The following is a 13083-nucleotide window of genomic DNA, read 5'->3' as shown; positions in this document are numbered from 1 at the left end:
TCGATCAGATTGAAAAGTGGGAGCAAATCTATTCTGCACAAATTATGCCCATAAATGTTTAGAAAAATGGCAAGTACTCACAAAAAAATTCATGCTAAGATGATTCAATAAATCGTGTATCATTGAAATTTCATGATGTTTCTTAATAAACTGAGTGCATAGAGATATTAATAAAAGTTCATGCTATAGTTGATATTGAAGTGTTGAGAAATGTTTTTTTTAAAGTTCCTGACTGAATAAATATACAATTCAGAAGTTAGATGGAAGGAAACTTCCTACTAACAATTCATAGCAGCACTTGTTTTGTGGAAGAATTCATCCAGAGTACTTAGTTGAATCTTGAGAATATGTACTGCCGCCTAGAAGTTAGTGGTTTATTAAGAAACACCATTACATGGCTTATTGAATAATCTTAGCATGAATTTTTTTGTGAGTACTTGTGCTTTAAGGACTTCAAATATTGTGACGATTTGGGGAGGTTTTTCATGTTTATTATTATCATTTTTATTTTTTAGATTTATTTTCCTTTTTCCCTTTTTGTGAATGTTGATATAAAACAGGACCAAATGATGTCTGGTGCTGGTCACCTATCTCTCGTTTACTTTCGAAGGGCTCATACTGATGTCCATCATTTAGAAGATTTTTTCTAGTTCAAACATTCCCCTCAAGGGAATTATCTATTTGATTTTTTGTTTGGACCCTCTAAATGAAGCCACTATTGTGGACTAAATGGAGATCATTTTATAAAGCCGTTCTCAGCTATGTACAGAAACAGCTTCTCATAAAACACAAAGGAGCCTGAAAGTACACACAAAGAAACATGAGCAGGGCAGGCAGGCAGAAGGAGCAGAATCCGGAGAAGAGTAAGAGGGGAAAGGACAGAAGAAGGCAGGCGAGAGGGAGGGGCAGCGGCGAGAGGTAGCTCCACCCACCCCTCTGACATCAGCACAGCACCGATCCGGAGCTCCCCCTTAAAAGGCAGAGCGTTTGCAGAGCATAAGTGCGTGCATGGATTATAAAACACGCTAATCTTCAGGTGAGCTTGTATAACCTAGGTGCAGTGTCTGCTGGTAACACCGGTATTTTCTAAAGATACGCAGGCATCACTTTTAGGCCTCTTAATCCAGACACTCTGATACAAAATAGCCCTCCACAGGGCCATCAAGTCAGCCTGCTAAATCTGCAGGCCTGGAGTTAACCAGGTATGTTAGACACCTCTCTAGACCATGTCTCTAGCGCACATCTCCCAAACTAACGCTGGCTTTTACAAAGCTGCGACAGAGGTTTCTACCATGGGCCTGCGAGGTAAATGCTCCGACGTTCATAGAATTCCTGAGCACTGAAATCTCTACTGCAGTTTTATAAAAGGAGCCCTAAAGTTCCTAATTCCCGTTGTGGGCCAAATGAAGCTTTTGAAAAGAAAGCGCCTAATGCCCCTCCTAAAGCAGGAGGGGCCTTAGGCGCTTGGGCCAATCAAGCCCTAGGATCCTGTGGGTTGGGCAGGGGAGGGGTGGGCCTGCCTCATTTGGACAGAGGCGGGCCTGCTGGCCGGACAGTGCGAAGACCCATCTGGCCAACTTGGAGGTAAGCTTGAGGGGGGTTCCGGGATGGGGGTTTCGTTGGGGGTGGTCTGGCAGGAGGGGGATGGGCACCCTTCTGCCGGCGATCTTCGGGGAGGCCTTTGGGAGGGTCCAGGGAGGGCGGTTAGGGCATTTTGTTTGGGAGGGGTCGTTGGAGGGGGGTCTGGCAGGAGGGGTTGGGTATCTTCCTGCCAGTGATCTTTGGGACGGTGAGTTCTTTCAGCAGGAGTGGTTGGGCAACCTCTTGCCGTGAACGTCGGGGGGTTGGGGAGCCTGGCGGCCATAGTCGTAGCCACTATACTAATTGCGGCAGGGAGATCCCTTGTCGAGATAAAGTATAGCGGCCGCGTCTACTTACCATGTAGGCCAGCATTTTGCTAGTCTACATTGTAAGCGTCTCCCGCTCTGCTTGGGAGACACGTAGGGCCACCTAGGTTCGCCTAGCCTTAGGTGAGCTTAGGTGGGCTTGTGGGCCTCCCTAGGTTCCCGTAGGCGCCTTCAATATAGGCGTCCTGCCTGGGGAGCATTTTTTTTAGAAAACGTGCCTCCTGATTGGCTGATTAGACAGCTGTAGGATGCCTACAGCTGCCTATAATCGAGACGCACTTTGCAGAATCAGGGCCTAAATGTACAGCGCTGCGTACATCTTTCAGCGTTATAGAAATGATAAATAATATTAACAATATACACACAAGGGTTGATTCATAAGTCATGCAACTAATTTTTTCTCTCAAAAATGTGCCAACACTGGAAATCTAATAAATACATTTGAAAGCGTGTGATATGACATGAGGCTGTCACCAGATGAGTACAGAGGTCTCTGGTAGGGGAGAAGCAAAAAACATGGCATTTGAAATCATTGTTTTATTAGCAAACAAGTAATAAATGTTAGCTGTTTCACTAAACCAGGGGTCTCAAAGTCCCTCCTTGAGGGCCGCAATCCAGTCGGGTTTTCAGGATTTCCCCAATGAATATGCATGAGATTTATATGCATGCACTGCTTTCAATGCATACTCATTGGGGAAATCCTGAAAACCCGACTGGATTCGGCCCTCAAGGAGGGGCTTTGGGGACCCCTGGTCTAGACCAGGGGTGGGCAACTCCGGTCCTCGGGGGACCGGAATCCAGTCAGGTTTTTAGGATTTCCCCAATGAATGTGCATGAGATCTATTTGCATGCACTACTTTCAATGCATATTCATTGGGGAAATCCTGAAAACCCGACTGGATTGCGGCCCTCAAGGAGGGACTTTGAGATCCCTGCACTAAACCAAGCTTGAGAGTGAGTATGTTTAACTGTTTACATCCTTCATGTAGGATCCTTCATCCTTCATGTTTACATCCTTCATGTAGGATTATGGCGCTGTCCAACAGTTCTGGATGTTTCTCCCTTACTGCAGAAATGACTTGTAATACCGTGCATTCACACTGTGCTCCTCGCAAACTGGATGACACACCAGACAACCTGGGAGACTACTTTGAAGGATGCTAACAGTTGAACAGTTTGTACTTGGACTTTGTTGCTCACACTGTACTGTTATGCCATAATAAAATGATTTCAAATGTCATGGGGTTTGGTTTGGGTTTTTGCTTCTCCCCTACCAGAAACCGCTGCACTCATCTCTCATCTGGTGGCAACATTAAGAAGTACATGGCACCCACTTCCAAACGTACAGATTAGACTTCCAATGTTGGTGCATTTTTGAAAGAAATTAGTTGCCATTCCAAGTATTTATAACTAGATGGCTGACCTCCCCTAACCTTAGAGATGCCTTTGGTCTATGGCAGAGATAGGCAATTCCGGTCCTCGAGAGCTGGAGCCAGGTCAGGTTTTCAGGATATCCACAATGAATATGCATGAGATAGATCTGCATCTCAAGGAGGCAGTGCATGCAGATCCATCTCATACATATTCATGGTGGAGATCCTGAAAACCTGACCTGGCTCCGGCTCTTGAGGACTGGAATTGCCTACCCCTGGTCTATGGCACCCATCTACTGCAAACTAGAATAGGCCCACCAGCTCATTTCAGGAAGCCACTGAGCAGATGCCAAAGGTCACAAGCTTTGGTTACTTCCTACCTGGACTCCCTCTAATCAAACTTGTAACTTACAGGAAACGGGCCCCACAGCAGTGCTGTCTGAATGCACCGTTATTGGACATGGGGCACTTACGAGCAAGATCATTTGAGCCTTTGACTATCCAAATCTGAAACAGATATTACAGCCTCAGGAAAACAATCATCAAATCCAACGAGATTTCAAATAAAAAGAATTTACCAGACACTGCTCCTCCTTCGGATAATTTTAGTCCGACTTTTCACTTTATATCCCGAGTGCGTCACATCATTGAATGATGGTTTCCCGTGTCCACAGCCTACAGCAGTCTTGGCTGGTGTCTGAAACAAATTAGCAGCAGAAACAGATGGAAGTACTGCTCCAGTCACCTTTTGCCCTTCAGACTGCCACCTGAATGCTGATCTGGTGTTGGGGCTGGGCTGCAGAATATTGGCAGCCTTCCACTTGTATTTACTGGTCGAGGTGCCAGTTTTCCCCTGCACAATCTGTTTTCTCTGCTTGGGCCCATGTTCTCCCCTGGGTGATGGTTTCAGAATGGCCAATCTCTCTGTTCCAGTCATATTTTCCTGTGCCCTCGGGCTGATTGTTTTCTTTCCCCCTCTGCTGCATTTTCCCGGATTGGCAACCCATGTATATTTTGTTTTCCTGAACTTCGAAGCCCTACAGGAAACAGGAGACAAAATGGCTGTCCTTGGACTACTGAACACCTTGGCACCACAACTTTTCACAACTTTTCTTTTCGAAAGGTTTCCGCCCTGCAATGAAGGAGTAACCTGACCAGAGCTGCTTGGGGTTTGGGGGTTTGTGAGGCTCAAGGCTTTAGAAGAATGTCCTCTCAAATGGTTGGAATACCGGACCTGCAATTCTGTTTTTTTCTCTGAATATGTCCAAAGTGATCCTTGATTATGTGATGTAGAAGACTTCAGTGTCTTGGATGCTACTGCCAAAGAACTTGTACCAACACTTTCTTGTGGAACTGAAATCTGTGAAGGTGCGCCTCTCACTAAGCGCTCAGAGGTGGCAGGAATGCCCGCCACACCTGGAGTTTTCAGGATAATCTGTGTTTTATGTCCACTGCCTGGAGTGCCTTTCCTCTGCAGTGTCAGAACAGACTTTTCTTTGTCTCTCGTGCTGATACTCTGAGATCGAGTACAGGCCTCTGTCACTTCCCGCCTTCTGAGAGAATATGATCTCAAGTCTCCATCTCCTGAGGATGTCTTAAGCACCCCTAAGGCAGAACTAGCTGGTGATGGCACTCCTGCCCTGGTGGCTGTACTGCTCCCCATGTTTAAGACCTCCTGCCTTGCTGGTATCACTTTCCTTATGGCAAACTTCTGAGCAACAACCTTGTTGCTGAAAGCCTGAGAGGGACCAGTGGACACACAGGTCCTGTTGTCAACAGAAGGAGCAGGGGGTCTGTTCACCAGCGAGTACTTTTTCCTCCAGGGACTCCCTTGGTGGTGATGTGGCTGCTGTTGTCTGTAATCGTTCTGCTGGGGTCCTGCACCGAGTGTCCTCTGCACTCTGTAGGATGCAGGTGTAGGCTGCCTCCATACTGTGCCAGAGGTTGCCCGAGGAGCTGGAACATTTCCATGCACATTCTTGTGATTGGTTATAAGATCTACAAGACAAAAGTAAGAGACAGTATTAGTTTCTAACAGTGGGCTTTCCTTTCCCAGCACTACCACTGTCCTGTGTCGTAAATCACTTTACTCTATATTACATTCTCTTATTTTTAGTCATTCCTGGGTCAGGTTTTGATCTAAAGCTGGTTACTAAGGCAGCTGTTTGCAACATCAACTATATTGTATTTCGCTGATTGTCCAGCTCTTTTCAGTGTAAACTGCCTAGAACTTTTGGTTATTATTATTAGGTGTATGTCATTTTCTGTCAACTTTCAAGAAACATTATTGGCATATCACCATAGTGAATACATAAGGAGAATAATTATATATGACGCCCCTTGTTGAAAACTGTCCCTCTCACACCATATGTATTTGTAATAAGATCAAGGAGGTGCGTTTCTGAAGGTGTGGTTAGATCAGGAAAGAAAGAATTTCCAAATTTGTCTACGCAGAGTTCCCTGAGATCTCCTCCCACAGTCACCCTGCAAATACCCACTCAAAATATATTAGTTCAAGATTAAGGAAAATAAACTCAGAATGCTCAACAGGTACTCTGCAAGCCAGTGATTGACTTTAAAATCCTTCCTTGAAGATGTTCAAATAGTTCATTTTGATTTACATCTTTTTGTTATGATTTTTTTAATATATGAAAAACTTCTATAATCTATTCCGGCACACGCTATGCATTTCAATTTTTTTACTTTAAAATCCTTCCTTAAAGATGTTCAAAATATTTAATTTTGATTTACATCTTTTTGTTATGATTTTTATATATATATATATATAAACTTCTATAATCTATAAATTATTCCAGCCAAACTATACATTTCAATTTTTATTTCAACAAATAATAACAGAGACGTTATTCAAAGAACTTCGTACAATGGCCACCATTTCAACTAACTGCACCTGGGAAAAGTCTCAGCCCAAAAACTGAAAAAGATGCTGAAACATTCTACTCTCTTACTCGTTTCGAGTTGTATTAAAATTTGATATTCCGCTTTTCAAGCTTCTAAGCGGTGTACATTAAAAATATAAAATCAGGGATACATAGACTATGACAGTGTTTTTCAACCTTTTTTGGGCAAAGGCACACTTGTTTCATGAAAAAAATCACGAGGCACACCACCATTAGAAAATGTTAAAAAATTTAACTCTGTGCCTATATTGACTATATATAAAGTAATTCTCTTGAATAGGAATCAAATAAACACAAAGAAAGTATTTTATAATGCTGCCACCGCCAACAACACCGTTGGCGGCGGTGGCACTCAAATGGCTAAAGAGCCGCAGTTTGCCGGCCTAGGGACAACACTGGAGGGTGGCCAGCTGTGCACCCCCTTGGGACGTAAACCCGGGGTGGGGCAGACCGCCCTCCCCCCACCCTGGTATGCCACTAACTGTACCTCACTCCCTCCCTATGACCAAAAATTCTCCTTTCTTCTATTCCCCGTGTACACAACCATCTCTTTCCCTCCCTTCCTCTCTCCCAAGTCCATGCCTTCTGTGTCCAAACACTCATTCCCTCCCCCACCTCAGCATCTCTTTCCCTCCCTTCCTCTCTCCCAAGTCCATTTCTTCTGTGTCCAAAAACGCATTCCCTCCCCCAACTCAGCATCTCTTTCCCTCCCTTCCTCTCTCCCAAGTCCATTTCTTCTGTGTCCAAAAACGCATTCCCTCCCCCACCTCAGCATCTCTTTCCCTCCCTTCCTCTCTCCCAAGTCCATGCCTTCTGTGTCCAAAAACCCATTCCCTTCCCCACCTCAGCATCTCTTTCCCTCCCTTCCTCTCTCCCAAGTTCATGCCTTGTGTCCAAAACGCACTCCCTCCCCCCCTTTTGTGTTCCGTCCCATCTTTGCAACTTTCTCAGCAAAACGAAGCTCAAGCCGCGAGGCTTGTCTTCTGCTTCCTGCCGCGCACAAATAGCCGAACGGAAGTATTCTCCGACGTCAGCGCTGACGTCGGAGGGCAGGCTTTGCTTAAGCCCTCCCTCCGACGTCAGCGCTGACATCGGGGAACGCTTGCGATCGGCTATATGTTAGCTGCAGGGCAGGCAGGAACAGAAGACGAGCCTCGCGGCTGGAGATGTATTGAACTCCGCGGGTCCCCCGTCCAGCTCTCTCCTGTCCACGTGGGGCGGACCGCCCCTCTCCCTAGACTGGTGGTACTGCCCTGATGGCGGCCCTGACCGTACGGCACACCAGGCAACATCTCGCGGCACACTAGTGTGCCGCGGAACAGCGGTTGAAAAACGCTGGACTATGACACATTGACGTACTGGTACGAAGGGAAAAGGGGAAGAACTACATTTCAAAAAAGGACAGGAAACCAATAAAGAGTAGTACAATAGGAAGGTACCCGTCTATAAGAGAGGTTTGCAGGACATAAGATTTGATTAGAGATCGAGGCATCTCAAAATAGGAATGTTTTTAATTTTGATTTAAATCAATCTAATGTTGCTTCTTCACGCAATTCTATGGGCCTTGAGTTCCAGAGTGTGAGGGCGGATCTAAGGAAGGTTTTTTAAGCTAATTGACTGGTTTACAGAGAGCACTGGTCATATAAAACAGGATTCAGTTAGCAACATCCAAATTTAGGTCCTGGAACGAATTGGCACCAGGATTTACTTCTGCTGTAGTTCTTGACACCCAATCGGTACCAGGTGGACTTTATAGTCTATGGCCCAGAATAATCAAAGAAAAAAGACAATTTAACTTAATTATGAATTTATAATGTGTGTAACTAATGGACAGACTGGATGGACCATTTGGCTCTTTATCTGCTGTCATTTACTACTGTATGGTCCTATGTTAGGGGTTTTAAATGGATCTTATGAATTGTGTGTTATTACGAGAGATCCATTTTAAAACCCTAACATAGGACCATACAGTAGTAAATGACAGTAGATAAAGAGCCAAATGATCTATCCAGTCTGTCCATTAATTACCCAATATGACAAAGCTTGATATCCTTCTAAAAATCCATATCTTCCAATCAGACCTTTCTCCTCTGCTTGCCCATGCCCAAACTGATCAATGTCAGACTCTTCAAACATCGTCTTTTTTTGTTGTTATTGTTGTTGCAAATATTCTATTACATAGTTTGATTTGACTATATGAAAACCAGTCCCTATTTGTAAGGCTGTATCTCTCATTCAGGATCCTAATAAACTTAATAGCCTAGAGAATTCAGGGTAGATTCAACTAACAAGTGTGTTGAACACCTCTACAACCAAAATTCACCCCTTCCTCTCTGAGCACACTAACTGGATCCTTTGTCCACACTTTTAACCTTATGCTTAAACTACTGCAACCTCGCTACACCCACCTGACCCCTCTCCGCAAATCACTTCAGTGGCTCCTTCTCTGCCTCTGCGTACTGTTCATACAGTAGCACAGTGGTTAAAGCTACAGCCTCAGCACCCCTGAGGTTGTGGGTTCAAAGACCCACGCTGCTCCTTGTGACCCTGGGCAAGTCACTTAATCCCCTCATTGCCCTAGATAGAATCTGATAGATTGTGAGCCCATGGGGACAGACAGGGAAAAAGTTTGAATACCTGAATTAATTCATGTAAACCGTTCTGAGCTCCTGCGGGAAAATGGTATAGAAAATTGAATGACTCAATAAATACAAATGTGTTCATGCCGCAGCCCCTCAACTAAGAGACAACTTAGCTCAGGGGTGTCAAAGTCCCTCCTTTAGGGCCGCAATCCAGTCGGGTTTTCAGGATTTCCCCAATGAATATGCATTGAAAGCAGTGCATGCACATAGATCTCATACATATTCATTGGGGAAATCCTGAAAACCTGACTGGATTGCGGCCCTCAAGGAGGGACTTTGAGACCCCGGGCTAGTCTGACAGAGAAATTTAAGCAAAGGGCTAGATCAGACATTGGCAATGCTGGTCCTCGAGGGCCGGAATCCAATCGGGTTTTCAGGATTTCCCCAATGAATATGCATGAGATCTATGTGCTTTCAATGCATATTCATTGGGGAAATCCTGAAACCCCGACTGGATTGCGGCATCCAGGAGGGACTTTGAGACCCCTGGGCTAGTCTGACAGAGAAATTTAAGCAAAGGGCTAGATCAGACATGGGCAACTCCGGTCCTCGAGGGCTGGAATCCAATCGGGTTTTCAGGATTTCCCCAGTGAATATGCATGAGATCTATGTGCTTTCAATGCATATTAATTGGGGAAATCCTGAAACCCCGACTGGATTGCAGCCCTCCAGGAGGGACTTTGAGATCCCTGGGCTAGTCTGACAGAGACATTTAAGCAGACAAAGGGCTAGATCAGACATGGGCAACTCCGATCCTCGAGGGCCGGAATCCAATCGGGTTTTCAGGATTTCCCCAGTGACTATGCATTGAAAGCACATAGATCTCAAGCATATTCACTGGGGAAATCCTGAAAACCTCCAGGAGGGACTTTGACACCCTTCCCCTCCACTGCCCAGCTGCCCTCTGTGCCTGGAGCTTGAGTGCCTCCCCTTGTCTGAAAAGCCCCCTTTGTGCTCTAGCTCAGCGCCCTAGGCAGCAGACTGACCATCCCCCACCCTGGCATCCTGTCTCCCTCGTGACTCCGTACAGCGCTGCGTACGTCTGGCAACGCCAACCAAATCGTTCCCTAGGCGAGTGCCTACATCCAAAGGGCTCACCCTGCAAACGCTCGATTTGCCTCTTCAGAGCCTCCCGCTCGTCCATTCCTCTCGCTCCTCCGCCGCAGACGCCACCCTCTGCGTCATCACGGTGCGCCCGGGGCCGAGGGAAGCCTATGTGACCTCGGAAGCGTCCGCTGGTTTCCTAGGCGACGGGGGAAGCGACGCGGCGTGAGAGGGCCGTGGCCGAGGACCGTGATTGGGCAGCAGAGGAGCCCCGCCTAAGCCGGAAGTGATGGCTAAAACCTCTCCTTTCCACTTGTGTTGTTTATCTAAGAGTACTTGAGCATGTGTTGTGTTGAGTTGAGCTTAGCACTTATCATTTCTATAGCACTGAAAAGTTGTACACTTGAACATACACTATTAGACGGTCCCTGCTCAGAAGAGCTTACAATCTAATTTAGAAAAGTAATGAAGTAATCACTCCTGTACTAGTTCCAACATCAACAGTTCCAGTATTGTATACACATATTGGTAGCTTTAGTGCTCAGAATCATAGAGATGATAACAGGGACACTGATGCGATGATTGAGTGGTGAGACGGTAACGTTGGGACATCAGTGTCCCTGTTATCATCTCTACGATTCTGAGCACTAAAGCTACCAATATGTGTATACAATATTGAAACTGTTGATGTTGGAACTAGTACAGGAGTGATTACTTCATTATTTTTCTGTGTATCTTTTCTAATCACTCAAGAAGAAACACCTTGAGTTCAATTGCCCCTATTTTGTATATTTGACGGAGTCTATAATCTAATTTAGGCAGGACATTTCAGGGTTGGGGAGATTATAGTGGGTCTAGCAGTGAGGCGGGAATTAAGAGTTGAAAAGCAGTTTCAAAAAAGGGGGCCTTTAGCTTGGATTTCAACACTGCCAGGGACGGAGCACAATGTACTGATTCAGGCAGCCTGTTCCAGGCATAGGGCACTGCAAGAAAGAAGGGACAGAGTCTGGAGTTGGCAGTGGAAGAGAAGGGTACTGAGAAGAGGGATTTGCCCGATGAGCGGAGATCACGGGGGGGGGGGAGCATAGGGGGAGATGAGCAAGGAGAGATATGGAGAGGCCTTCAGAGTGAATGCACTTGTAAGTCAGCAAGAGGAGTGTAAACCAGGGGTGGGCAACGAGGGCCGCAATCCAGTCGGATTTTTAGGATTTCCCCAATGAATATGCATGAAATCCATTTGCATACAATGGGAGGCAGTGCATGTAAATAGATCTCTTGCATATTCATTGGGGAAATCCTAAAAACCCAAATGGATTGTGACCCTCATTGCCCAACTCTGGTTTAAACTGTATTTGGAAATGGACTGGGAGCCAATGAAGTGACTTGAGGAGAGGGGTAATGTGAGAATAGCGGCTCTCACGGAATATGAGTCGTGCAACAGAATTACCACGGGACTGTTTTCCAACTTCTGGCTTCAGGAGTTGGTCCAGATAAGTGTACTTCATCTGCTAAAAAGTATATTAGTTTCCATTAAGCATATTCTTGTATCGGCAGTATGAATTTTGGGAACTTTTCGCTTTATTGTTGTCTATTTATTGATGATAGTCCTCTGAATTTTATATATATGTGTAGTTTTGAATGTATGCTTACTACATTGTTATATCAATTATTATACTGGAAAGAAATAAAAATTGTTTAATGTATTTATGCTGAAAAGTTAATCTTTCTGCTTAATAGAGTCGGATAATTATATTCTATATTGGATCCTCTTTATTTATTATCTATTCTGTTGAGTATCCTTTGTTCAAATTATTATCTCCTTTTTTGTGCTTTGTTGATACCAATTTAGATTGTTACAGAAAACTCACATTTCTAATAACCAACAGGCTTAAGCTGAAGAACCAGAATCAAGATTAATTATCAGGACTGCAACACAGAGTTATGATCACCTGGGACATCCCCATCTCAACTACTAAAGAACTGGGTGCAAGAAATCTGGATGTGGTGTTTAAAAAAAGAAAACCACCAAGATGTTGATTAATTATAAAAGAAAATCACAAAGAAAAAGAAGATCCTCAAGTATCAAGAAATGCAGCTAAAAACCAGGAAAATGTGGCAGAAAGATACAAAAACATTTCCCATCGAAAAAAATACTTACAAGTAAGACCTGGTGGTCCAAGTCCAAAGACTAAGGGCTCCTTTTACAAAGGTGCGCTAGCGTTTTTAATGCGCGCACCGGATTCGCGCTAGCTGAAAATCTACCGCCTGCTCAAAAGGAGGAGGTAGCGGCTAGCACACGCAGCAATTTATCACGCGCTATTCTGCATGTTAATGCCCTAGCACGGCTTTGTAACAGGAGCCCTATATAATTAATAAACCCACTCTGATCCTTTTACTAAGGCATAGGATATAATGGACACGTTAGCAATCGTTAGCATTTAGGGCGCGCTGACGCACTTAGTAAAAGGACCCCTGTGTGTATATTACTAAGCAGTCTTTACTCTAGAAGCTCATTCAAATTGTAGATCTTAAGTACTATTCTCACAAAGGGAAAAAAGCCTCAAGAGTGACAATTTCACTTGGCTCTCATTTCACTCATTGGCAGCCATAAACCCTTATTAATCTTGTTTTCTTATATCTATTATGCTATAATAAACTTCTTAAAGTACCTTATCAGGTTTTGTGCATTTTTTTTTCTAACATGCTGAAATATTTTTTTTTAACATGTATTCTCATGCAATCTAGACTTCTAGATCATGTTGAAAAGCAATCTGAAGTTGATTTCATCTACTGCTTAGTAAATGACACAAAATTGAAGAACAGCTGTTCTCTCACTTCCATTTATATACTTAGTCCGTATAATTCCATATTTTCAATCAATCAATATGATGTGGAAAAGTTTGACTTATCTTTTAGAAGTTTATCTTTCAATCCTTCCTCTTGCAAACATTTCTCTCAGGGTCATATCGTTAGCATTTGGTGCATTTCCACAGCCTCTGTTTCATAAATTTGTGCTTTTCTATCTTATGGAACCTTCATAAACTATTCCCCTGCTTCGTGAAGTTATCAATAAATTTGGAAACTTCTCTGGCTATTAATGTGTTAAGTAATCAAGATCTATTTCAACAATTCTGATTCTAGAATGTTGTTCGAGTGAGACCTGGGCTTCAGTGTCTCCCTCTTTTGTTTTTAAGTC

General features: G+C 44.2%; 1 protein-coding gene across 1 annotated transcript in view; it reads right to left on the bottom strand.

Moving 5' to 3' along the window:
* ZC3H3 (zinc finger CCCH-type containing 3) overlaps positions 1–10073 on the bottom strand; it is a 577187-nt gene extending 567114 nt beyond the window's left edge. The window contains exons 1-2 of the mRNA XM_033934356.1: positions 9942–10073; positions 3859–5278 (exon numbers count right to left, since the gene is read on the bottom strand). Coding sequence (XP_033790247.1) covers positions 3859–5278; positions 9942–9987 — 1466 coding nt within the window. The 5' untranslated portion in view covers positions 9988–10073. The remainder of the gene's footprint in view (positions 1–3858; positions 5279–9941) is intronic.
* Positions 10074–13083: the final 3010 nt, after the last annotated feature.

The sequence above is a fragment of the Geotrypetes seraphini genome, chromosome 2 (assembly GCF_902459505.1).
Source record: "Geotrypetes seraphini chromosome 2, aGeoSer1.1, whole genome shotgun sequence".
Taxonomy (NCBI): Eukaryota; Metazoa; Chordata; class Amphibia; order Gymnophiona; family Dermophiidae; genus Geotrypetes; species Geotrypetes seraphini.
The sequence above is the reverse complement of the archived record's forward strand: the minus strand, read 5'-3'. Positions and strand labels throughout refer to the sequence as shown.